The sequence below is a fragment of the Gadus morhua genome, chromosome 5 (assembly GCF_902167405.1).
Source record: "Gadus morhua chromosome 5, gadMor3.0, whole genome shotgun sequence".
Taxonomy (NCBI): domain Eukaryota; kingdom Metazoa; phylum Chordata; class Actinopteri; order Gadiformes; family Gadidae; genus Gadus; species Gadus morhua.
In genome coordinates this window covers 25,214,528-25,239,625 of record NC_044052.1, presented here as the reverse complement: position 1 = coordinate 25,239,625, position 25,098 = coordinate 25,214,528, and the positions used below count along the sequence as shown (strand labels likewise).

At 40.8% G+C, this 25,098-nt stretch overlaps 1 protein-coding gene across 1 annotated transcript; it reads right to left on the bottom strand.

Moving 5' to 3' along the window:
* Window positions 1-524: 524 nt before the first annotated feature.
* Window positions 525-23,719, bottom strand: apoba (apolipoprotein Ba). The gene is made up of 29 exons (XM_030356110.1): window positions 23,578-23,719; window positions 23,170-23,211; window positions 22,538-22,650; window positions 22,242-22,387; window positions 21,766-21,913; window positions 21,428-21,580; window positions 20,786-20,910; window positions 20,619-20,695; window positions 19,522-19,978; window positions 18,878-18,995; window positions 17,783-17,929; window positions 16,061-16,272; window positions 15,696-15,900; window positions 14,985-15,161; window positions 14,667-14,870; window positions 14,401-14,568; window positions 14,022-14,224; window positions 13,717-13,899; window positions 13,230-13,360; window positions 11,703-11,913; window positions 11,439-11,611; window positions 11,134-11,309; window positions 10,890-11,011; window positions 10,370-10,743; window positions 2,744-10,225; window positions 2,531-2,642; window positions 2,278-2,304; window positions 1,925-2,111; window positions 525-1,829 (listed from the first exon to the last, which is right to left on the bottom strand). The coding sequence occupies exons 1-29, from the start codon at window positions 23,657-23,659 to the stop codon at window positions 663-665; spliced, it is 13,122 nt and encodes a 4,373-aa protein (XP_030211970.1). The 5' UTR covers window positions 23,660-23,719; the 3' UTR covers window positions 525-662.
* Window positions 23,720-25,098: the final 1,379 nt, after the last annotated feature.

Genomic DNA, 25,098 nt, shown 5'->3' with positions numbered 1-25,098 from the left:
ATATATATATATATATATATATATATATATATATATATATATATATAGCTTTACTCCTGACCGGTTCCGTTACATTATTTCAGTCACAAATCATTGCGCTGCGTTTTACAGAAATCATTACTAATCAAAAATGGTTGCCATCACAGTTCCATTCTATAAGCTGTCTATCGAAACCTGGTAGGTCTACATCCTTACAAAAACGTACTGATTATGCTGTTGCGTTAAATAATACCTTTCTTTTTGCCAAACATGTCATAGTCATAGTATTCAAAATAATGTTTGTTATTTGCACAGCACCAGCTAGAAATGTGTATTTGAATTTTCAATGAAATGCATTCCTCAGTAAAACTTAAAGAGCGAGGCATTTATATCTGATATTAAGAAAGGGACTAGTTTAAATTTAAGCAATCACCAACAGAGGAAAACAGTTCATACTTTGCGATATATCAATCAATCATTCACGATCCAAGGCTGGGCACAAACATGCATTTCTTATTTGATTGCATTAAATAAATAAATACTAATTCAGTTTAGATTCATATTTTATTACAATGTGATACAGATAACACCATCTTTAATTACCTACCCTTAATTATGATAAACAATGAAAATGTCAGCTACATCCTAATCCATACTCTCTATTTCCATAAATTGAAATAAAATCATCTCATGGTTCGAAATATTATCGGCCATTCAGCAAAAGAAGTCCAAAGAAAAGGAAGAGGAATATCAATGTTCAAACTTTTATGACTGAACCTAAATGCTCCTGTATCCTGTATTATATCTTCCAAAAAAACGAGAAATTCCTCCAATCCTCCATAAAGATGTAACTGGACAATGTTGATGAGGTCCTCAAGATCACTGTTTATACGTTCCATACTCATGCCATTATATACTTCCTGAATGTTGAGTTTTGCATGGTCTTTATACTGAGCTAGGTGTTTCTTTGCGTCTTCAATGTGTTGTTTTGAAGATATCAATGTGTTTTCCCCCTCCGCATAGATCCCATCCATTCGGGAGGCCAACTCTGGGTTTTCAGCTCTGAGGGAAGCAATGAGCTCGTCTGCCTTTTGAACAAACATCTGCAAGAAATCACTAAGGCTCTGGAATAGCTTTTCCAAAGACATCTCCCTCCAGATCTGAAGCGCCTGCACTCTCCGTTCAAGCAGGGATTTCCAAGCAGACGTTAGTTCTTCTTGGATCTCTTGTCCCTTAACAACAACATCAGTTGCGGGGATTGTAAACTCTATTCCTCGAATGTTACTAGTTACAGTGTTCATTATCCTAGAAAACCTTTGCATGGCTCTGTCAAATCCATCGGAAATATAGCGGCAGGCCCGCTGGAAGACCTGCAGACCGGTCTGCTTCTGATCAGATCCAGGCATAGGGATCTCCACGTTACGTAGGAAGGTCAAAATGGCTTCCATTGTGTTTTCAACAACCTGCTCAGCATATTTGCTTAATTTTCTAATGCTGTTAGAAATGTGCACATTGAGGTCAAAAGCCATTGATTGAGAGCCAAGCTTATCAATTAATTCCTGAAGTGCATTGACAGACTCAGCAACGTCCTTGTGAGCTTGTTCCATGGCATTAGTGAGTGTGTTCCTAAACTTTATTCCACCACGATTAAGGTCAAAACCAAAGTGGGCAGTGTGGTATTTATTAATGAACTTGAGAACTGCTTCAGTAATGGCAGGCAATCTACCCTTTAAGCCCTCAATAAAATCACCAAGGACTCCTATGTTCCAAGAGGTTAGTATGCTTAGCTTTTCTGAGTTTTTAATAGTGGCTTTGACAATCAGAATATCAATATCCTTCCCAGGATTCCTCTGTAAAAGTAGAAAAGATCGATTTTAAAAGAAAGGATAGGCATAGCATATTGATAGAAATGCCCACAACATAGTTTTTTTTAACTGTATCTTACCAAATAGCGACTGAACAATTTTCCATGTAGCTGTGATAGAGACCTTCGCTGAAGATACAGTCCAAGGAAGCCTGATGATGGAGAAGACATGGATGCTGTGATTCCATCTTTGCGTGAGGCATAGCGAAAGCTCAAATCTGCAAAGGTTGGGCTGGTGATGTCAACATTAACTGTATGATGAGACACCCTAAAAAGAAATACAAAATGATGTTAGATGGGGGAAAATACATTCTTAGAGGTTGTCGCCCATCCATTGGAACATAATAATTACATTGACATGGTAAAATTAGTTCATGTTGTATGTACAATTTTACTAATTATTTTTCACAATAGTCAGCAATTTGAGAACTTACACAGCCTCAGCAGTTTGACGCTTAACCCTTAAAAAGAAAATAATCCACAATAAGAAATACATTCATAACTAAGATGCACACAGGACACAAATATAACTTCAAATCATGTTTTAGGACTCAATTCTGAGATATTCACTGAAATATTTTGGACATGCCTTCTACTACAATACATATTCATATTATTAATATATTAATTTTTTTAAAGCAAAGACATTAAGGGCCAACATATCTGCAGTATATTTTGTGTTTTTACCTCATATTTTGAGCAAATGTGTGTTGCCAGGCTACATTTACATCACTGTGAACGAAGTTGCAATGGCCATTAAGATCCATGAGTCCATTGTCAAATCCAAGAGTTGCTGCGGCTGCAAAAATATTATAGAATGACATTCAATTCAGGCTAATTTCCCTCAATCTTATGAATGAAAACTGATTATAACAATCATTCAAAAGAAATATATCATACCATCGAGATCATACTCCAAGAAGTTCATTGTGGAAGAACAGGTAGACTTTGCTGCTGTAACAAGGTGGGAATCCTTTTTCTCCACTTTGGCTGTTGTTGCCACATTGTATCCGGGTAAAGAAATATTCCATGTGGCAGTGAGGGCACCAAACATTGGGATGAACACACTTGATGGCAGAAATATGGCAATTTCAGGAATTTCCATAGTTTGCTGTGGAATAGTGATGAATGGACTTTCCCTTGGGAGTTGGAAGGCTGAGATGGAAATTTCATGTTGGGGTATCTTAAGTGAGAGGAAGGACATTTTTCCCGGAAGAAACTGGGTATCTATGTTATAGCGGGGAATGGAAATTGTTGGCAGGCCAGGCAGCGTGATGTAAAAAGCTTTAGTAGAGATTGTCTTTGGAATGTTCAAGTTCTTCATATCAACAATGAAAGGTTGCACTTGCAAGGTTGTAAATGGGACATCAAAGGCTGGAATTGAGATTCCGGGTGGTAGTATTAAATGATCAGGAAAGTCAAGATTTTCAATTCGCATATCAATTTTCCGTATGCTAGATGGAATTTGTTTAACCCAGCCAGGCATGGCCAGGGTAAGCTCAGGAATGCTGAAAGTGACTCCGTTGTCTAATATTTGAGATGGTATGGAAAACAGTGTTCCATCCTGGCTCTTTGTGTACACAATGCTGAAAGACGCATTAAATAATTGTGGATCGTTTATTTGAGCGTGATCAAACCTGAGCACATCCCAGAGGGACCGATGATACACAGGCAGTCTCAGGGACTTCAGGAACTGTATGTACGCTTCAACTGAGCAAGTCATATCCATTCGTACTTCAGCCTCATCATTGGAGATCACTAAATCAATGGCATTGCTGAAGGCTCCCAGCTGTCCTCCGCTATGCCAGGTGAAGGCCTGCTTCTCCCTTGAAATGGCTAGGTTGATGTTCTGAATGAGTGCAGCTGATGATTGAAGTGCATCACTGTCCAATGTAGCCTTTAGGGTTGTCAGTGGAACAAACTCCAGTGTACCTTTAGCAGTGTGTTTCCCCAGTGTATCTACAAATGCAAAGTTGGCATTATTATGGCTGGTGTATTCCATTGTCGCGTACAGCCGCTGCAAAGACACTTCAAGTGCAGATCTCTTGTCTATATCTAAATGAAAGATGTTTGTTCTGCTTCGCAGCTCTTGTTGGCGGTCAATATTTGAAATCAGAAGAAATTTAAAAGCTGAACGCAATCCATTTGCATTAATGTAGAAATTGGCTTCATTTTCTAGATCTCCTTCAAAACTGTAACTGTCCATCACTAAAACGTCTGTTTTTCCTTTAGTAGATGTGTCCAGTGAGACATATGATGTAAGAGCTTCTAGCATCAAATTATGATCTATGTTACCCTTTGCCACAGAATGAATCAATGGAATTGTAAACATGTATTTCAGCTTCATTTTGGAGGCTACATTTGGTTTCGTCCTGGTATTTCCAAGGAGTCCTTGATCCACTTCCACAGTAAGGAAGGGTAGATCAAGTTTTGCAGTGTTGGCCATTGAGCTTTCCATGCTTTGTTTGGTGAGGCTTACAGCACAGACATGATTTGCTTTTAGATTTTGGTGAACCACAGACAGAGATGTAGCAAATTCAATTCCCCTCTTTCTTGTCAAACTAGCAGCTCCGTCCAGTTTTCCATTTAAAAAATCGAAAACCGAAGTTGATAAAGCTCCGAATTGTGCCACGATGTCGGACTGATTAAAAAGGTCAGCATTCACCCGCAGCGTAATCAGAGAGGACTTAAAAGAGAACTCATGAGACACATTACCCAGTGATGGAATCCAGATTTTGTTTTGAATGGCTGGTAGAGTAATAGTAGGTAGGGTAAGTTTGTTCAGCGTCTCAGGAAGATGGATGACAGGCAGTTCTAGCGATGGCAGAACAAGAGCATAGGATGGCACAGAGAAACCTATGACTGGAACTTTAAAACTTGGTGTACTGAACTCTTTTGGAACAAAGTAGCTGAAAGCTGGCATCTCTGCCGTAAAGGCAGAAACTTCAATATTAAGGATTGGTACTGTATATTGAGGGAACATGAAGATTCGAGGAGGCTGGCTAGGAGTTTCAATATTGTGCTTGGTATAATGTTTCTTTGCTCGGTTATAGGAATCCTTCAGACAATTAACCAACATATCTCTATAATCTTCAAAGGTACCAGGGAGAATATCACCAATTGCACTGTAAATTGGTCCAAAATCGACATTGATGCTTTGCATTTGTGGGTTCTTATGGAAATGAAGGTCGAGGTTCATATCAAATGTTTGCTGGGGAGTGGTTAACACGGATCCTATGCCAGCATGTTCCCAAAAAGAGAATTCCTTCAATTCAGGTGTTTTCATTTCTAGGTAAGGAACGGTTATCTCTGGGATACTGAGGGGAAGAGTCAAAAAGTCCAAATTAGCCTCACCATATGCTGTGGCATGTAGGAACAATTCCATATCATTGTTTTCCATTGTGTAATTGTGATTGTACTTATATTGGTTAAATCTGGTTGAAGCAGCCCAACCAAGCCGTTGCTGTTCCGGATTAAGGATTAGGCCAAAGTCATGCTGGAAGTCTGACTTTCCAGTGAGTTTGAGCGGAAGAGAGATTTTGGCATTGCATTTATTCTTACAATTGAACGCTATTTCAAAAGGCTGAACCAAGAATTCCAAAGAGTGAGACACTGGTCCACTCAATCTTCCAATGAGTTCAGCATCATAAAACGTGGTCAGTGCAATTTTCAAGTCTTCAACATGTGCCTCGCCCTTTAAAGAAAAGACGCTGCTTTTAAGAAATGGAAGTTCAGCCTCAGCTTTTGCATCAACAATGATGTGACTTAGTATTACTGATTCAGCAGTAATATATTTCTTAAATTGTATGGCATTACTTTTAGTTTCTCCCTCAATGGTTAAGGTAGCAGTGCCAAAATTGACAGTGAATTCCAGATCACATTTATGCGTGCCTTCATCAGAATAGTCTTGAATGGACCATTTTCCATTTCCGATGTTTTTAATATTTCCAGAAACAATACCAGATTCTATTTTGGTTTCCATATATTGTGTCATTGTTGCTTCGCTTGAGATTTCCGCCATTGGAATGTTCAGGCTATGATTGTAGGTTGTTTCCACTGCTGCTGTGACTCCACTATTTAGTGTAAGTTTTCCCTTGTTGACCAAGTTACATGAATTCATTTTAGTAGTTATCTTGGCAGTGGTGGTTACAGCTACTTCAGCAGATGGTCCAGTTATGGTCAATGACCCCTCATGATCAATAGAAAAGGCTACATGAGTGACTTTTAAAGTCTCTGTCAACATCAACTTCTTCATTCTGGGAGCTTCTACACGAGCTATGGCATCTAAGGAATAGTCAAGGAGATCTATATTTGACATTCCCTTGGAGGTTAAAAAGGCAGTAAACTGTGGGGTTTTGAAAGTAGTTGTTGAGTTCTGGATAAGTACTGTTGTTACAAGGGTGTAAAAGGGAGAGTCCAGTCTAAACTCACTATAGAGCTTGCCAAAAACTGGAAGACAAATTTCACTGGGTATCTCAGGAATCTCTGTGATCTCTGGAATGGGAAGCATTGTAATACTAAAGTCTCCCAGATTCAATTTGGGAATGTTGATCACAGGAAATTTGATTTCTGAAAGAGTAATTTCTGGCAAAGTCAAATCTGGCAGATTAAACAAGTAGAGAACTTTAAGATCTCCAAAGATTTCATCAGGCTCAATCATTGGGATCTCATACTCTCTGATGCGGTCTATTATTGCAATTATGTCTGTTTTGATCTCTTTAAAATCAATGGTAAATGAAGGAATTACGAAATTGAAGATAGTGAATCCGGGAACTGAAATTCTATCTGGTATGCTGATCTCTTGTAGTTTGTTCAGCTTTATTTTGAATTGGGGAATGGTCAGGTCCGTAAGTGGTACTTTGAAAGATGGCGCTACAATTTCAACTCTCTTCAGAGCATCCAGAACACCAAGCATGCCCTCTTCAATTTGATGAATGATGTCTTGTTCATTTGATATTTTGTGAATCTGTGCCATTAGTTTACTCAACTTTTCAGAGATGAAAGTGATCATATTAGAGTAGGACTCACTCAGCCTTTGAAGGTGGATGTAGATTTCATCTTTGATGTCCATTCCAAGGACTCTTTGCCTGGTGTCTTCTAAGATTTCCTTCACTTTCATCTTCATGTCAATGTAAGCTGTGGTGTTAATCACATCATAGAACTTCTGTAGAACCTCAGCAACTTTAGTGTTTTTGAGCTCCTCAATATATTTGATAATTGAAGTCTGTCTTTCTCTTATAAAGTCCCTAGTGGCCTCTATTTTATCAACTATTCCATATGTTTTAATCTGCTCATTAAGGTACTTAATTGCTTCAGCTATCCTCTCATTAGACTTGTCAACAAATGAATTGTAATCAAATTTCTTCATTGAATTTAGTATTGATGAGATGCTTCTATTTAGCTCCTGAAAGATTTGCTTCCAGTCAATTAATTTAAATTGCTCAGTTACACGAAAAATGAATTGCATAATTTCATCATAGATATATTGAAATTTATTGCATAGAGCTTTCAAATGATCAACTGCTAACTGTACAGTTTTTTCAATTTCTAATTCTTTAATGAGCACCACTAATTGATCTAATAAGTCCTTAAATTTTTCATCAAGATCATATTTAACAATAAGATCCCTAATGTAGAAATACACTGCATTGAGTTTGTTTGGTATTTCATATTCATCAATCCAATTGATAAGAATATCTTTCATAGACTCAATCACGTTTGTTATATCAGAGTAGGGTATGTCGTAAGAAAGTTGCTGAACATACTGAGGTATATCCAATGAAATAATATCATCTCTTAAATCCTGGAAAAACATTTTGACATCAAAAGTCTCAACTATGTGTTTTGATGTAGCGATGGTTTTCTTAATTTTTTCCAAGATATTGTACTTAGCATCGAGATCCTGCAGCCAAGCAAGGCTGCTTTCTGTAAGTTTTTTCAAATCAATCTGTCTTACAATATCCTCCATAGAATTTAATGCTTTGATAAGTGTGAGTCGAATTTTGTAGTTTTGATCAAAGTCCATGAGTTTATTCCCGATTTTTGAGAGTGTATTGGACATGAAATCATAAAAGTCTCCTGTTGATACAAAGTCTTTGATTGTACAAATTACATTTTGGATTTTGTGGGCAATTTCAATTACTGTTTTTCCAAAGTCGGTTTTCAGTTTTTCCACAGCAAGTTCCAGGTCATCTATTGTTACAGAAAAGTCCTTTGTCAAATAAGTTACCTTTTCTTTTATCTCTTTTACTTTGTTCTCTAGATCCATTTGTCTTATAAGATCATTCACCTCCATAGGTATCTGATTTAGCCTGGTTCTGAATTGTTTAATTAACAAAATAACATCAATTCTGTTGACATATTGTTGCAGAGATTCTAAAGCTTTCAGAAGAGCTTCTTTCACAATGTCAAACGCAGCAGGCAGGCTCTTTATGAAAGGAATCTCAACAGTATGGCAGTCACTGTTCTTATCATACTTTAGAAAACCGGAGGTCTTGAACTCTTGTATTTCTGGCAATTTTGTTTCTCGAATGTAATTCAATTGACTGAAAAGGTCTGTAAGAAGTACGCCAGAAAACTCAAATCCAATTTTTGCAGGGTCATTGTAAGTATTGATTTCCTGATTGTAATCTTGCCTATTCATTTTGGATTGAGACTTCCAGTTCAGAGATTGTTTGCTGGGCGTTAATAGCCCATTACATTTGTTATCAATATGAGCAGAGGACACGCCACTTTCTAACGTATGCTTGGTTGATACCTGGCAGTCCTGGGAATATGCCAAGGCGGCTGGTTCAGCCTTGATCAGCAGCTTGCTATAAAGTTGTCCAGTGTGTTTTCCAAATAGATTTAATTCTCCATCGCTATTGATAAGTCCATCCAAGGTGAAACTAAATGGCACAGCCATGGTGCGAATATTGCCATCAAAACGTAAGGATTCAGAGGTGACTTGTGCTTCACATATGGATTTGGAGGCAAGTCCAGCAAATTCAAATTCACAGTTGTGACTCAGCTTGACATCCATTATTCTCCCAGATGTACTCGACTTCATGGTCCCTGCCATGTCTGCATATTTGATTTGGTATGTATGTTTGATTTGATCTACCTCTCCATTGGCTCCTTTCAAGCTTCCCGTTAGGTCCATCATGATTGGCTGCAGTCGCAGGTGTCCCTCATTGTTGAAATTTAAACTTTGGAGCTTCAAATCATTGGTTACATCTATTGACATGACAAATGGTTTCATATTCATCTTGATATCATGTTTGTAGTAAACATCTTCACAGATAAAGTTGTCTGTTTTGGAGTGGAGATCTGCAGTCCATAGAGTGAGGACCAGTGTGTGGCTATTTTCAGTTTTTCGCTGCTTCAGTGATCCCATTGAGTTGCTGGAAATGCTCAAAGTCCTTCGGTTTAACAGGAAATTAAGGTTGTTTCTTGTGCTTGCATCGTGTGCATAGCCCTTGAAGACGCCATTCAGTGATGCTTCTGTAGTTGTGACTTTGACTTCAATGTTCAGCTCTCCCCTAGCTTCCTCAGCCATTGCCTTTGATAGAGATGAGAGGGTCACTCCACTCTGGTCTATGTTGCTGTTAAAGACGTTCTCAAATGTTACAGGACTACACTGAATGTTATTAGTTCCACTGGTGGTTACACCATTTTGGTTAATTGTTAACGAAGCTTTGTGCAGAGCGCGACCTACATTAGAGGTCAGTGAACCTTCCGAATTGACTTCGAGTCCATATGAAGTCACAGTACCAGTTAAGAGGGAGAATGCCCTATTTGTTGCATCATCTGCCTGGGACTCGATTCTGAAAATCACCAGTTGACTGGACAAGCCAAGCTCAAGTTTGTTGTTAAGCATTTTACCCAGAGCTGCTGCAACCACATTACTCTTCAGGGTCACCTGTGCACCTTTGTACTTAAGCTCTGACACATGCTGCAGTACTTGATCCTGTACATTTGTTTTGGATACAATGTTCAATTCATTGTTTGCATAAACTCCCTGTATAATGTTGTTGAGTTGGATTAGCGGTGAGCTGATACGCAGGCTGGACTCTCCCCTGCCTTCTCTGACCTGAGGAAGGAGGATGTAGCTTTGTGTGTAGGTGGCAGTGGTATGCAATGGACCTATTTCAAGCAATCCATCCAATTTGCCATCTCCTGTGACTTTATCAGCAGTGGAGGTCGATAGGGCAGAGTAATCAAGAGAGCTCTGCAGCCCCAGGGGACTTGATACTAGGAGCTTGTAGTTTACCCTTGCAATTAGATTGTCTATCATTCTTAAACCTTCAGAAATGCTGAAGCTTGCATCAATGAGGCTATGGCTAAGGGAGCCATTCACAATATACTTTACATTATCAACCTTTCCAGACACCATCCCGGTACCTTCAACAGCAAACAAAAATGAGAGTAATGTCAGTATTAATGAACAGAAAAGGTTAAGGCTGACATCTTATTAACCTTTTCTATCGAGTAACAAAGCACAAATGGTTCTGTTCAATTATTCATTTTAACTCTGTGTTATCTTACCTTCAATTGTATATGACAATGGGTTGAAAGGGGACTGGGCCATAGCTTTGTACTGGACAATGTAGTTGGGTACATCCATGGTGTTGTTACCCCCAGCGATGCTGCCTTCCCAATTGTAAAGGTTGCTGTTTATCTTTGTGGATGCCTCAAAAAGACCCAGGAGAGGGACAGTGAAGTCCACGGATCGTGGTATGGTAAACGTTGGTACTGGATAGGTTTTGGCAGGAATGTGGACCCCGAGTGTTGGTATATTAATGTTCGGTACGGATAAGGTGGCTGGGAAATGTATCTCCTCTGAGGACTTCCCTCCAAGGGGTAAAGGAATGTTCACATCCATCTTGTCCTTGTTGAACTGGTATCTGAATAAACTGTCTCTATTAAGAAGTCAAAACACACATTATTTCAATACAAATATTAACAATTCATGTATTTGAAACATGCTATGTTTTTTCAAAGTTAGTCTATTCATCAAAGTGGTATTAACATAACCCTGTAAGAGCTCAATCCAGTGAAAACTTACGCTTGAAAAAACAATCTTTCAGGCAGCGCAGGCAAGGTAAGATCTGAGATGCTTCTCTTGCTCCGTAGTTTTTCTATCGAGGGGATGCTTGCAGACAACTTGTCCAGCCAAATATTACCTGCCTTTATGGGGTACATTACAATAAATAACAGATCACTAAATAAATACTAATATAAAAAATAAAATAATAAACTGAGTGATAATTGTAATAAAAAATGTAATAATTCTTCATTCAAGAATTTACCTCAATGCCTTTTGTGACAATGTGACGCAGCTTCATGTCAGTCTGGGCCACCCTTTGGTCCAGAAGGGCATCAATGTGTTGCTGCAGTTGCCTATGGTAGTTCTCTATATTTGGAATCAGTTTCTGGATGTCTGAATTTGTATCAGAGTTCATTTCAACCTCAAATTTGTTGTCATCTGCGAAGGGTTACAAACAATCCAACAGAGGAACAAAAAAGGAAATTTGAAAAACGTATGAATAAGAAATATTGATTTGCACATACATTTTCATAATTTCCGGATTGTCGTAGTCAGGTTGACGTTTACCATATATCAGGGTCACTTTCTGCACAGAGGTGGTCTCTGGGAGGTTAAGGGCAGCTTCTACAGCCATGATCACCGCATCGTCGTTCTTCAGGGTCAGTGTGAGAGCGCTGTCTGCTTTGAGGGAAGGAATAGCCATTTGGAGTTCTAACATTGCGTTCTTCATCATCTCAAGCCTGTAAAAAAAACAAAACAAGACATTCCATGTCAGACAGTGTCATAAAATCTCATACCAACCGTCAATTTACCTTTGAAGTCCAGAATTACCTGGTTCGTGCCACCAGGGTCAGCTGTGGGATGTGCTTGTTGGATACGTCAAAGGTGACGCCTTTCATCTTCTTGCCCTTAACGTTAGTGTCGGTCACAGCTAGCTTTATACCAAGCTCCATGTCAAAATCAGGGATGTTGACCTCAGTTGTAAAAATGTTCTTGTTGCGGTTGTACTTCAGGATGGCTGTTGCTTCTTTTGATTCAGTGCCTGGTTGATTCAGAGAATATTTACTCATTACAAAATCTCTACTTAAATTATGCCTAGGTTTCCTCCATCTATGTTGACATAGTGAATTCTGAAATGTGTTTTAATAATCATTGCATGTACTGGCAGAACATCCATAGAAATCATAGCAACAAACCAGGTGACTAGCACTTCAACCACATCCTTAGGACCCTATTTTAACAGTCTGAAACGCAAGTGAGAAGCGCAAAGTTCAAGTTGCTTTGTGGCCGGTTCCAAGGCGATGTCGCTATTTTACCGGCGCAGAAATTACTCTTGCGCCCGGGCGCAAATCTAAAAAGGGTTGGTCTGAAGTAGCCTAATTACCCGTAGGTGTGGTTTGGGCGTAACGTGCAATAAACCAATGAGAGTGCCAGCTCCCATCCCCTTTAAGAGCCTTGAGCACATTTGAATCTGACTAGTCGAAATTTCGAATGTCCCCCCGTTAATATACATTGCCATGGACTGTATTATGCGTTACGTGTTTAGTTTTTGTCTGTTTAAACAGATGGATGCACACACACGCGCTCGCATTCATTAATTCTTTAACACATGCACACAATTCATTCATTCTGTTCAACATTCACTCGCGGTAATACAATGTTTTCTCACGTTTAAATACTCATCAATCCTAACAGTTATGGGCATGTTTAGATGACTGTGTCAAGAAAATATGTGTTTGCTGTACGGTGTTTGCAGATGCATTGATTTAAAAGTACAACTCATTACCGCGGTATCAGCTGTTCTTTCCCAAAAATTTCCCAAGAATGTGTGGCTAGTAGATGAGAGAAGCAAACTGTATGTGCGAGGTGCACAAGCAACATTATGCATGCGCCCTTAAAATAGCATCTGAACAACGCGCCACTGACTTTAAACCAGGTATTTCCTGGTTTGTGGCGCAAGTGGTTTCTAAAACTGAAAAATAGCACCAGGGAACGTTTGCGCCAGAACACGCCTCCTCCCTTCGCCAAACCGCCCCTTGGGGCGCAAGATCATTCCCTAATTTACCGACACGTGTCGCAGGAGGGAAAAGAACGCTCTGCGCCAGTTGCCAGAGAGTAAGTCAATGCGCCGGATGCAAGATAGGGCCCTTAGTGTTGAAAAGATTTCTTTTGACCACGTCATTAATACCCAGTGATAAGCATCTTTAAAAAATAACTGCAAAGAAAATATGTAATGTCCCACGTTGAAATCTATGTAAAAAGGGTATATTTTTAAATATCTGTAGATGCTGAAACTTGCATTGAGTACACAGTGCTATTATATTAAAAAGCTGGAGTTTAATTATTCCATTTCCCTACCTTCTGCCTTCAAAGAGAGCTTCAAAGAGTCCACTTTATGGCGACCGTCTTTACCCTCACGCAGTGTTTCTCCGGTGAGGGTGGCAATGTACTCTGAAACTTCCCCTGTGGGTTGGATCTCTATTGCGAACCTGACAGTGAAATAAAGGTTTCAAAGATCATATTATCATTTGGTCAGTTTAGACATCGATTGAACATCTTAATAAGGATAAACTAGGCTATTTTATGTTTGCTCCCATCTAACCCTTTTCAGTGTTTGATCTTGTGAATCCTGTTTGTGTTAGGTTAATTAAATCTTCAGAGATTATCCAACTAGAAGTCTTAAACTAACAAGACATTAAATCAAGATGAGCCTTCTTGCTTGACTCTAGGGGTATTTCTAACCTTTAGTAGACAATACATTGACACATCCAGTGTGTGTCAATATTTCTCTGACAAACTTTTAAGTTAATAAGCATCCACTATCATAACACAGCAAAGCATTTACCTGGTTTCTCCTGTTAGAGGGTAGTAGGGGGTTTCATCTGTGGAGTTGACGTTAGGGTAACGCGCAGCAGTGCACAGCTTCAGACCAGGGAAAAGGGCATCACATTCCATAGATTCAACTTTATCTTCCACCATGGAAGGCACAGTGGCCATCCCACTGGATGAGACTGATAGTACCTTGTTGCTGATTTGGAAGAATTACATTTAAATCATGAGCAACATTTACATATTTCTGGGATGGAGGTTGAGCCATGCCATTGCTCCTTGAACACATTTATAATAACTTGAAGCGGGTTTACCACATACCTGAAGCTAAAAAGAGTGTTTGTCTTTAGGGCAGGGATAGACAGCTTGAATTGGTTATTGGTCATGGTGACCTTGGCGTTGAAGGAAGACTCATGGTGCATGTTTGTGTGCATCTCGAGCCCGGCCACAACAAAATCTGGAAGATGCACTCCCATTTGGGTAATGAATTCCAAGCCAACTGAAGGCATGAAAGACAATTGCTGCTACAAGGAATACCATGATGGTAAGATATAGAAAATGTGAAAAAGAGGAATAATAACATCATATTAGCTTTGTATTAATTTAACTGATACAAGAAACAGGATTCTAGTATTTTGCGACCCCTCTTTTTCTATCTTCAGATATTTTCATTAGATTACATCAAGCAGCAGAAACCTACCATGCCAGGAGCCAAATTCAAACCTCCGCGTGCACCAGGGGTGATCACCCCAGCCAGCGAGAACTTGAGAGGTAAGCCAGAAGCCGTAGGCAATGACATTACATTTTCCATAAAGATGTAGTGTGCAAAGAGGTCATTTTCAGTGCTTGAAGTCAGTGCAGCAATTGCCTGTTCGGGGAAAATATACATAACATAGCCAATTTCAATAAATAATAAATGTTCTTATTAAAAAATGTAATATTTATTAGCTTCTGAAACGCTTTTACCTTGGCGGGTAGCTGCTTGAAGAAAGTTTGATAGTATGTATACAGAGTATCAGCCATGTGCTTCACTTCACTGGACTTTATGTATCCCATCTCCCTTCCTAGGAGTGTCAGGTAGGCAGTGGCCTCTGGGGGAGGGTAGGAGCCGATGTCATGAAGAAGGGCATTGAAGCTGTTCTTGATGTCCAGTAGTAGGTCCTGTGGGAGCTGGATCATAAAGAGTGGTCTTTCAGGTGTTTCAGGTTGAGGTTACCCAGAGTTTAATGTATATCTTATGTTTCTGCATAATGATGTTATGATGGGTCCCTGATACCACGTTACCTGTCTTTTCATTCTGTTTCCATCAGGGGCCAATCGGTCGAAAATTCTTTGGAGCACCTTGGGGACTTTGTAGGCTCCGGAGTTGTACATGGAGTTGGATGCGGCTTCAGGAAAGAAGCCCCTCTCTCCAAAGAGAGCATCTAGGGTCGGCTCAAATCCTTTTCCCTCTACGCCCACCTTTCAACGTAAAGATTACAAAAATGGATCAAAGGAAAATAAAAACGAGTTAATCAGGAAATATTAACCATGCCATTGGGTAAAGTGGAAAAAGGAAGATTTTGGTAACTGATGTACTCCCACAAGTATGTGGTATTGTTCATTCAAGATACTGAACCGTAGAAAAGGTGACTTAACAGATCAGTAAGTAGAGATAGTTAGCATTGCAGGGTCTTCGTCTTCGTCAGGCTTCATAACAGATTCTGATGAAGACTTTGGAAGATATGACCTTCATTTTTTTTTTTTTTGTGATTCATTACTGCACAAAGCTATACTGGTACATCAACTACATAAAAACTGTGCATTTATCAAAAGTAAAAACAATTGAGTATTCATCCTGGCAATGGTATAAGCATAGTCATAATTTCTATATTTAAATAGTTTTATAAACATAAGTATTCTTTAACAGATGAATACATCATAGCCTTAAATAATTTGCCCCGCCAAAATAATCTTGTACAAGAAATGATTGTGGTCATAAAATGTCAGCCATACCTCAAAGATATCCTCCCTGAAATCGAGGACCCTGAGGGTCGTCTCCAGCATCACCTCCTTTGGCAGCGTGTCGGCCCCATCGAAGATGAGGTTCGTCTGCACTGAGCCCAGGGGTGTTTCCAGCCTGTAGCTGCCCGACGTGCTGGGACCCCTGAACGAGGAGGATGGCTGGCCTCGCCAGGCCGCCTCAACGTTACTCCTCATTCTTCAGGGGGGATAGAGAAGTTGGTAACCAAAACATTTAGGCCACGGCAACAAAACAATCTATATTAAACTAATCTTTTGCTATTCATAGCCTTTTCACAACATTGTTTTATAATGAAAGAAGGAATGAACAAATGAATAAATGATTATTGAACCCTAACCGCTGCATATCTGGGTCGAGGGAGTTGCGGATGTTGTCAAGGTGAGAGAATACAAAGTTCTTCAGCTGTGGCTCCTCCTCTCCTGCCAGAGTGTTGAGGAGTTGTGTTATCATGGCTTGATCTGCCCTCTTCATCAGGGTAAGGTAGGCTGCCACGCGATGCTCCACAGGGCTCTGAGGGTTCCTGCAGATCTCCATGAGGACATTCTGAATCTGTGGCACAAGTGTTGCAACCAGTTTGTTAAAGTCATGTCAGTTTCAGTGTTAGGGTGAGGGTTAAAGGCCCCTCATAAAGGCCTTTTGTGTTCCATAGGCATTTGGAAGAGAGTGACATTGTTAGTACTTACAAAAATAAAGGCGATTTATATTGTTTGTATGCGTGCAGCCAATAGCATACAAACTTTGAAATAAGTCTGTGCATTATTTTTTTAGGTAGATATGCATTTCTGAAAGTACCCCACCAACAGTCTCCAGATGGCCGAGTCAGTTTCGGCCCGACTCCTGCGTAGGAAGCAGGCACATATGAATATTACCACCCACTTCCCCCACCCCCTCCAATCAGAGCATAGATACGATTTTGTGGATCAGCTCCGGGAGTATAATCCCTTTCTCCTCCATGTCGCGGCTCAACCTGGACTTCAGAGAGTCAAAGCCAAAGTTCCTTTCCCCCAATTCTTCTCCACCATGGCCGAGATAACCCCGACTACGAGTCTTGTTGTGGTCACTTGTTGTGGAAGTACCAGAGACGTCAGATGCAGTCTTTATGATTCATAATATCATCTGAGGCACACATAGCTTTTGGCCGTGATATTAGATATTATATTATATGGATACCTTTATATTATATAATATTATATAATATAGATACCTATATATTATATAATGTTAGATATTATATTATTATTATATTATATTATATTATGTTATATTATTTGGATATAGAGCTCCGGGAGTCCGCAGACGGCAACAATCACTTCTCCTCCACGCTGTGTTTCACTCTGACAGCTCATTTGCATTATAGCTAGAGACGCCAGAAACAGAACATTCTGAAGGGACTGAAACAGAGGCGAATATCGGTAGGCGAGAATAGCGTGAAATGCTATTTCTAGCAATCATCTCTATCAAAAACATGTTTTCTGGAACTCGTACAGCATGTTTACTTGTTGGGAACACACCATCATATGTCTCCTTTAATAAGAAATTGCAGCATCATGCAACAGTGACAGTAAGGGGTTTGGTTTAGGAATGAGAGAAAAAGTTTCCCAGTATGGTTTGAGTGGATATCTTCAAGATCTCCAACGTTTTTAGCTTAATACATGTCAGTTAAGTCCCTATCTATCGCAAAATGATGTAACAAAATAGTGATTTAGCCTATGCTCCACTGATGAAAGCCTTTGCATTTGGAGAAATTATTAATGTGAGGAACAGCCAAAGAGAACGAAATGGAGAACCTCAAGATGACAAGTTTAAGGTTGGGCTGTTCCATAACTTTATTGCATGTTAAAAGTGCATGCGATTACGTGTTGTGACATCAAACATAACATGTGTAATAACTACTCTGTAACAAGGACACTGTAATGTACAATTCAACCTAATGTTGTTCCTGTGTGTGCAACAATTAATTTATGCAACAGCGTTGTCTTGCCTGCTAACGCTCAGATCCTCATCCTTGAATTGAACAGAAGGTGTGGAGCACGCTAATGCAGTGATCTTCTTACTGTACCTCATCAGTGATGCTCATTCGCCTGAAGGCCTGGATGGCCGCCTTCTGGTTGGACTGCGGAGCCGTGTCGCTCTGGGCACACCGCAGGATGGACGGAATCAGTTGGTCGCCATCTTTTTGAATGACTCGACCCATGACACCGACTACCTGTAGTTTACGGTAAGGGATTCATTTCAGAACAATGTTTTCGTCACTCTTCATCCCATTCCCAGTGTGTCTTAACTTATGTGTCATCTGTGTTGATTGCTTATTCTGTTCCCTGTGTTCTTTATTTAATTTCCCTATTTCTTACTTTATACTGTGAATTATACTGGCAATGGGCCACTTTATAATTGATACTGGTTATACAACCTCAACTTCTAGTTAAACCCATAGTTATAATGTGGAAACCCCAGTCGATAATGTAACAAATTTCTGACCGCATAATATGATAACATTTTGCCTATAATGTTACAACGTATAACATTTAGGTTCATGTATTACGAAATAAAGTGCTCATAATAATTTTCTCCTTAGGTTATGAAGCAAGCATAATAATTTTCCACTTATAGGCCTTTTTTCACACATTTTTGCCTCAATTGTAGGAGATTGGACCCTGAGGGTGATTCCCACTTGATGCTTTATATGCAGACATCTATGTTGTTTAGACATCAGTAGAATCAACGGGGGTTTAGGGGGTGGGCTTGCAAGGGGCGGGATAAGTGTGGCCGCTGTCCCTGTAGTTTCTTTTGATTTGACCATAGACAATATGGAGGCAGAACGGGCAGAACTCATTGCGATCATCTTCAATGTTACTAGAATGATAAGTCATGTATTCCGTTGCATCCACAAAATCCGAAGCATCGATCGACCAATTATTGGAGCATGAGTTAGAGACAATAGAAGAAACGACGAAGAAGAAAGGCGTTGCGAAACGACTATGTCACCGGAGAAAGAGAGCGTATTCTTTTTGCTTCATTTCACATGTAACAAACTCTTGGACAAATGTAGTTGATTTCTGTGTTTAAATTAGAAAACAGTGAGTGGGAGAACATAACGCGGGACCATCCTGTCAACAATGTTGACCTGACGATATGAGACATTGTCTGAACATACCCGCAATGCAAGGAAGGACTCTTCTGGGTTCACTGAGCAGTCTTCTAATATAGTTGCCATGAAGTCTGACACTTGTGTCAATTCTGGGATCCGGAGTCCTTCACTGTTTCTGTAGAACCTGTAAGGTACGTCAATTGAGCAATATCACACGAGGGGGAGTGCTGTTTTACTGAATATCATACTGTGATTCGTTAATACACAGATAATAACAGTTCTACAAGTGCCATTCATTAGCGAGAACAGATTGTGAGTTGTTTGTTTATTTAATATTGATTTGACTCTGCCAACAGAAATAATTCCGCAAAAAGCTGGATTTGGGTTAGGGTTACCAAGCAACACAATTGTTTTCCTGACCTTAACTTGCTGATTTGGGTAGCCCAACTTTGGATCATGTACATTTCTGTAGTTTGCCATTTATCGTCCAACCAGTAAAATAAGAGTCTCTTTACGGTAGTTTTGGTGGCATGTGTGATTCAGATGTGTTTAACAGTTTACGATCATTATATCGTTATATATATCGTAAAGTTAAAAGTCCTAGGGCTGTTATCCAATCAAATAACTCTGTTAAAGTGACTGTGTCGGTGTGTGTATGAACCCATTGACCACAGAGCACAGACATGGAGGAGGAGCTAGTTGTACCGTACCTCCTCACAGTGTAGGCCAGGGCATACATAATGGCCTTGCTCTGTCTGAACTTGGCCGTGCTGAGCATGTCTCTCACTCGGCCGGCGTCAGCATGGCCCTGCAGGCTGAGCCCGTGCACCAGGGCGTCCATCTCCAGGGGCATCCCTGCCACGGTCCGGACCGCCTGCAGGGCGGCGCTGTCGCATTCCGCCGTGCCGCACTGCAGGAGGGCCTGCCAGGTCAGTGCCGCGGACGCGTCCAGCATTCGGGGCAGCGCGCTGCTCAGTGTTTCGTTCCGCAGCCCGCGCAGCCCAGACACCAGCATGTAGAACAGGCCCGCCCTCCTCTGGCCCCCGCCTGTCCCAGCCAGCTCCTTCAAGTCCTCCAGCGTGCGGAGCACACCGTCCCCGGTCTGAACCGGAGCTTTGCCCTCAGCCTTCTGGAAGTGAAGCCAGCTGCCGCGCCAGGGCTCAACCTCTGTACACAAACCCGCACGCAGTACAGACACACGCACGCAGAACAGACACACGCACGGCCAACAGACACACGCAGTACAGACACACACACGCAGTACAGACACACACGCAGTACAGACACACGCACGCAGAACAGACCCACGCAGAACAGACACACGCAGTACAGACACACACACGCAGTACAGACACACACGCAGTACAGACACACACACGCAGTACAGACACGCGCACGCAGAACAGACACACGCACGCAGAACAGACACACGCAGAACAGACACACACACGCAGTACAGACACACACACGCAGTACAGACACGCGCACGCAGAACAGACACACGCACGCAGAACAGACACACGCAGAACAGACACACACACGCAGTACAGACACGCGCACGCAGAACAGACACACGCAGAACAGACAAACACACGCAGTACAGACACACACACGCAGAACAGACACACACACGCAGTACAGACACACATACGCAGTACAGACACACACACGCAGAACAGACCATGCAAGCGTAGAACATTAGAGAACATTTCTGGATGGATTGACTCGTGGATGTCAATCCATCCTCTTAGCTGCAATACCAAAGTTACATACTGCAGGTTTAATCAAGACTCCAAGCTGTCCTCACCAAAGTTTCTGCTATTAGTCCTCTGAGACTCTTGTAAGGTCAACCTTTGAGTGACCACAGATGACATCCCATTGTCTCTGCAAGGCAACCAAAAATAAATCAACAATGGTGAGGCTTTTTTCTGTGCCTCAATGCTCAACATAGATTCTAACGTGGATGGGACTTACTTGTGAGAGAAGGGCAGGAAGACATGAGTTTCTGTGCATTCAGCTGCCGACATGTGCTTCCTCCGGTTGTCAAACTGGTAGTTACAACTTTGGGTGCCTCTGATCAACTTAGCCATGGGTTGATGCTACAGATAAAGAAACAGTCGTTTTCCTCTTTTGAAATTAATTATGTTGTAAACTAATTTGTTTGTATATTTTAAGTTTGTAGGGCCCCCTATAGCGAGCCATTTAGCAATGTTAAACAATCAGAGTACAATATCTTGACGCCTATTTGATATGAAGAACACCTGTACATTTTACATATTACTAACTACAATGGTCCATACATAAATTAATGTTTAGTTTTTTTCTAACTAAATTAAACCTTTGTTCCACTCGATATGTTATGTTTTCTGAGTTTCAGTGCAAGTCAAAATAATTTAAAATTCTTTGGATGAACACTGCAACCTTGAGAAGGTAAAGTATGATCACTTGAATCACTGTTGATTGACATTGTTGTTGTATCATCACTTGCTGCAATAGCATATTGCAAAGGATCCCAATGATGTGTTTTGAATCAATTTATACGCCCCCAATATGACACAACTGGCTGCATGTCTAATGTTTATGTTGACCTTCATTTGAATTTGGGGGTGTGTTTACCAGTTTCTGAATCAGGGCCAAGGGACTGCTGTCCTGCACCCTGCCGTAGAACTGGTCACATCCAGAGAGGTCTCTGGACAGTGACACGTCAGTTGCGATGTCCTTCTGGGCATTTATGGTGTACTCTGTTGCGCACACACCATGAACAGTGTTCTGGCAAAGAGAGAGGAAAGGATACGTCTGTTATGTTTAAAAGGAACATACTGTGAATGCATGAATATTTCACTTATGATATATGATATTGAAAAAAGAAAATCAAGTGGAACATTCAGATGTATGGTGTTTTTTATTGAGCTTGTTTATGAGTATGGGCGGAACATTGAAGAAGGATGCCTCACCATGAGACGGTTGTGCTGCTCTTCCTCCACCGGAGCCAGCAGGGCGGAGACGATGCCCCTCTTCACGTTGAGGAGGTTGTCCTGCTCATCTGGCTCAGGGTACAGGTGCACCGTGGTGACCTGCTCCACGGTGAACTTCAATGGGTTCCTGGATGACGATGGAGAACGGAGCAACACAACACGTTCAAAATGTTCTTAGGCTCTTCTGTTTATGCTATTTCTTCACAAACATTATACACCAGAACTGTATTGTCCATGATTTAAATGGATGGCATCCAGTTCCAGATAATTATATGAAGAAATTCAATTTGCTAGAGTATTTTAGATAAGTCACACCACTCATTGTATTTGTGGTACAGCATTGCTACTGGGAGGTCATTTTGAAAACGTATCTCGGATGTAAACCAGTCAATGATATGGCACGGGAGTGTCCTGCTGTGTATCCAATGCCAGCCTCAGAAACAAATCGCACTCACTTTGCCATGGCAGCCTCGAAAGCGTCCGAGGTGGCCGTCGGGCCGTAGACGGGCCGGCCCCCCGCGTCCATGCTGGACACCTCACTGAGGGCGCAGGACCTGGTGTGCAGAATGAATTTACAAACCTGGGGGACTTCGACCTCCACCTGCAGGGGGGTGGTGAAGACGCAGGGGGAGAGATAACCAGGGGGACCAGGGGGATAGATAACTGCTGTTTTTATTCACTGAGCCAAGTCAAATCATCAAATAGATTTCAAAATGATTATAGTATTTTTTATATAAAAAAGAATGCCAACCTGACAAGTAAGCATGGGCCCGTTCCTGAGGCTGGCCGCCCCCACCACCCCATTCTGGCTCTGAGTGCTATACTGGTAGACGTATTTTTTATAGGCCTTGTATCGGCTGGCCACTGTATAAAGGAAAAGGTATACGGGCAATATTATTCTATTACTGTTGTAGTACAACACACGAGCCACAGTTATCATTGCATTATTGGTTTATGGTTTCATTTCTTTGCTCTTCATTTTCTCAGTATTTTATCCCATACTAATTGTATTCTACATATCTGTTGTTTATATTCCATTCAACAGTCTTTTATTTTCACTCTACTGACTGTTAAAGCTTTATCTTAACAACACATTGACCCATGAACAGAGAGGACCAGGGTACATTGGCCTCTGCAATCTTGAAAAAACTGGTCAATTTGTGTCTACTTTAGAGCACAAGCAGAGGTCAATGTGTCACATGTGGTTGCCACAAATTTGTAAAACTAATCTAAAGCCAATATTTTTACAAATATAAAATGAGAACCGGCAATGAAATCATGAAATTTTGCACACATACATACATAAATATATATTTAAATATATAAACCTAAGAAATGTCAAGATATGTGTGAAAAGCAGATAACAGATTTAAATCGACTTACAGACACATGTTGATGTCTGCTCCGCATTCTCGTTGCCTTGCTCTTGAAGATGAGAAAATGAATTACAAAAGTAAGGCTTGTTAATTAGGAAATAGGTGACTAAAGTTAAATATGTGACCACAAAGTAAATTAAATGTAAACTGAGTTGATATATTTAAAGCAATGACAATGCCAATCAATGTATACGTATATGACATCTATGACTATAAACGTGTTTTTATCTTTTTAGGATTAACAGCCCAGTTTAGATGTAGATAGAAAGATATTTTTGTTCCATTACAAATCAATCATTATTTACCATTAGTGTGTTGAGTATTTACCAGAAATTTTGTTCATTCAAATAGTATTGTAAGCAGTAATGGTTAAGGCAGCCATGTTGTGCCGAGGTGAGGATAGTGCTAAACTTACGAGCTAAGGCATAGCTGCTCAGCAGGAGCAACATGAACAGCTTGATGCCCCCCATGACGGGCAATAGAGGAAAGGAAAACATTCAATAAAATGCACGCTGTCCTCTCTCTGCGTCCTCCAACTCTACTGGCTGAAACATCTTCATCCGGGTCTTTTATAACATCCCCCTCTGTCTATCCCACCTTCCTCCACAAAATCCTGCAGAGGCCTAAAGATACATAACAGACAACTCAAAGTTCAAATTGACTATAGCTCTCAGCACTGTAGGGTAACCTAACCCCTACCCTAATATTACAGAGGGCTCAATGTATAAGCTTAAAAAGATATTTGTAAATATATTTTTCAAATCATATATATACTTTTGAAAACACTACATTTGTAGTATGGAAAGGCAGCATCATTGAGTCATATGGTTTGTGAAATGATGGAGCAACTACCATGAGAACCCAATGTTTATTTGAAGACAGTGAGGAGGAGTGTGGAATAAGGAGGCCGTCATATATATATATATATATTGTTGTATCTGTCATTCACAATTCATTTTCAGGAGAGTTCTGATCATTAGGAAAAATAAAAGACCACATTGAATATACGGTACCCCAAAGGGTCATGATGGGGATTTTTCTTCTAAGCTACTTTATACGCAAAATTGTATTGCAAGGTAATACACAAGTATTGTGAGGGAACGTCCTGCAACATATACTAAACTGCATGACAAAAACGACCCCCCAAATGACCCATTATGGGGGTCCATACAACAGGTCCTAACCCTAACCCTAACCCACAGACTACACCAAGGCAAACCAATGAGCCATCTGCTAGGGTTAGGGTTAGGGTTAGCCCTAACCCTGTATGTAATGCCAGGCCCTGCTCTGTATTGATGGAGAACAGGTAACAGGCTCTCTCTCTACAGGCCACTTTGAGTTGTTTGAGGATCCAGTCCTTGGTGCGACAGTGGCAGAGCCGCTGCCCACACAGCTGGCAGTCAGCGGTCAGAGCCGCTGCCCACACAGCTGGCAGTCAGCGGTCAGAGCCGTCTGCTGGGCTGTTTTTGGACGAGGGATAACGGACACCCTATTTAGGTACGACCCCTGTGGTGCGTTTCCACCGAGCCCACCGGTGCGGTTGGGTGCAGCTCACGTTTCCCCCGCAGAGTTCCCTTATGGCCGGCGGGGTTTAAGCCGGATGGCGATAACCGCGGCAGCAAAGTAAGAATATTGACATCGATACCGTACCGAACCGCAGCGTGATGCACCAAACCATACCGCTCGGTGGAGACGTGCCATAAGTATCCAAATGCTCTTAATGGAAAAATCAGTGTTTACTCATTATTCATCTATCATATTCCAAGATTGGAGAACTTCTTTGAAACTTTAAAAAATTGACTTTATTTAACCGCTATTTATGAAACCTTTAAGCATTAGCTCTTTATAATGCATATTGTTTGGACAAATATTGAACACACTATTAACAGGAATTTGTAGACTAATGGCACAGATGTAATTTTGAGTATGACAAAGC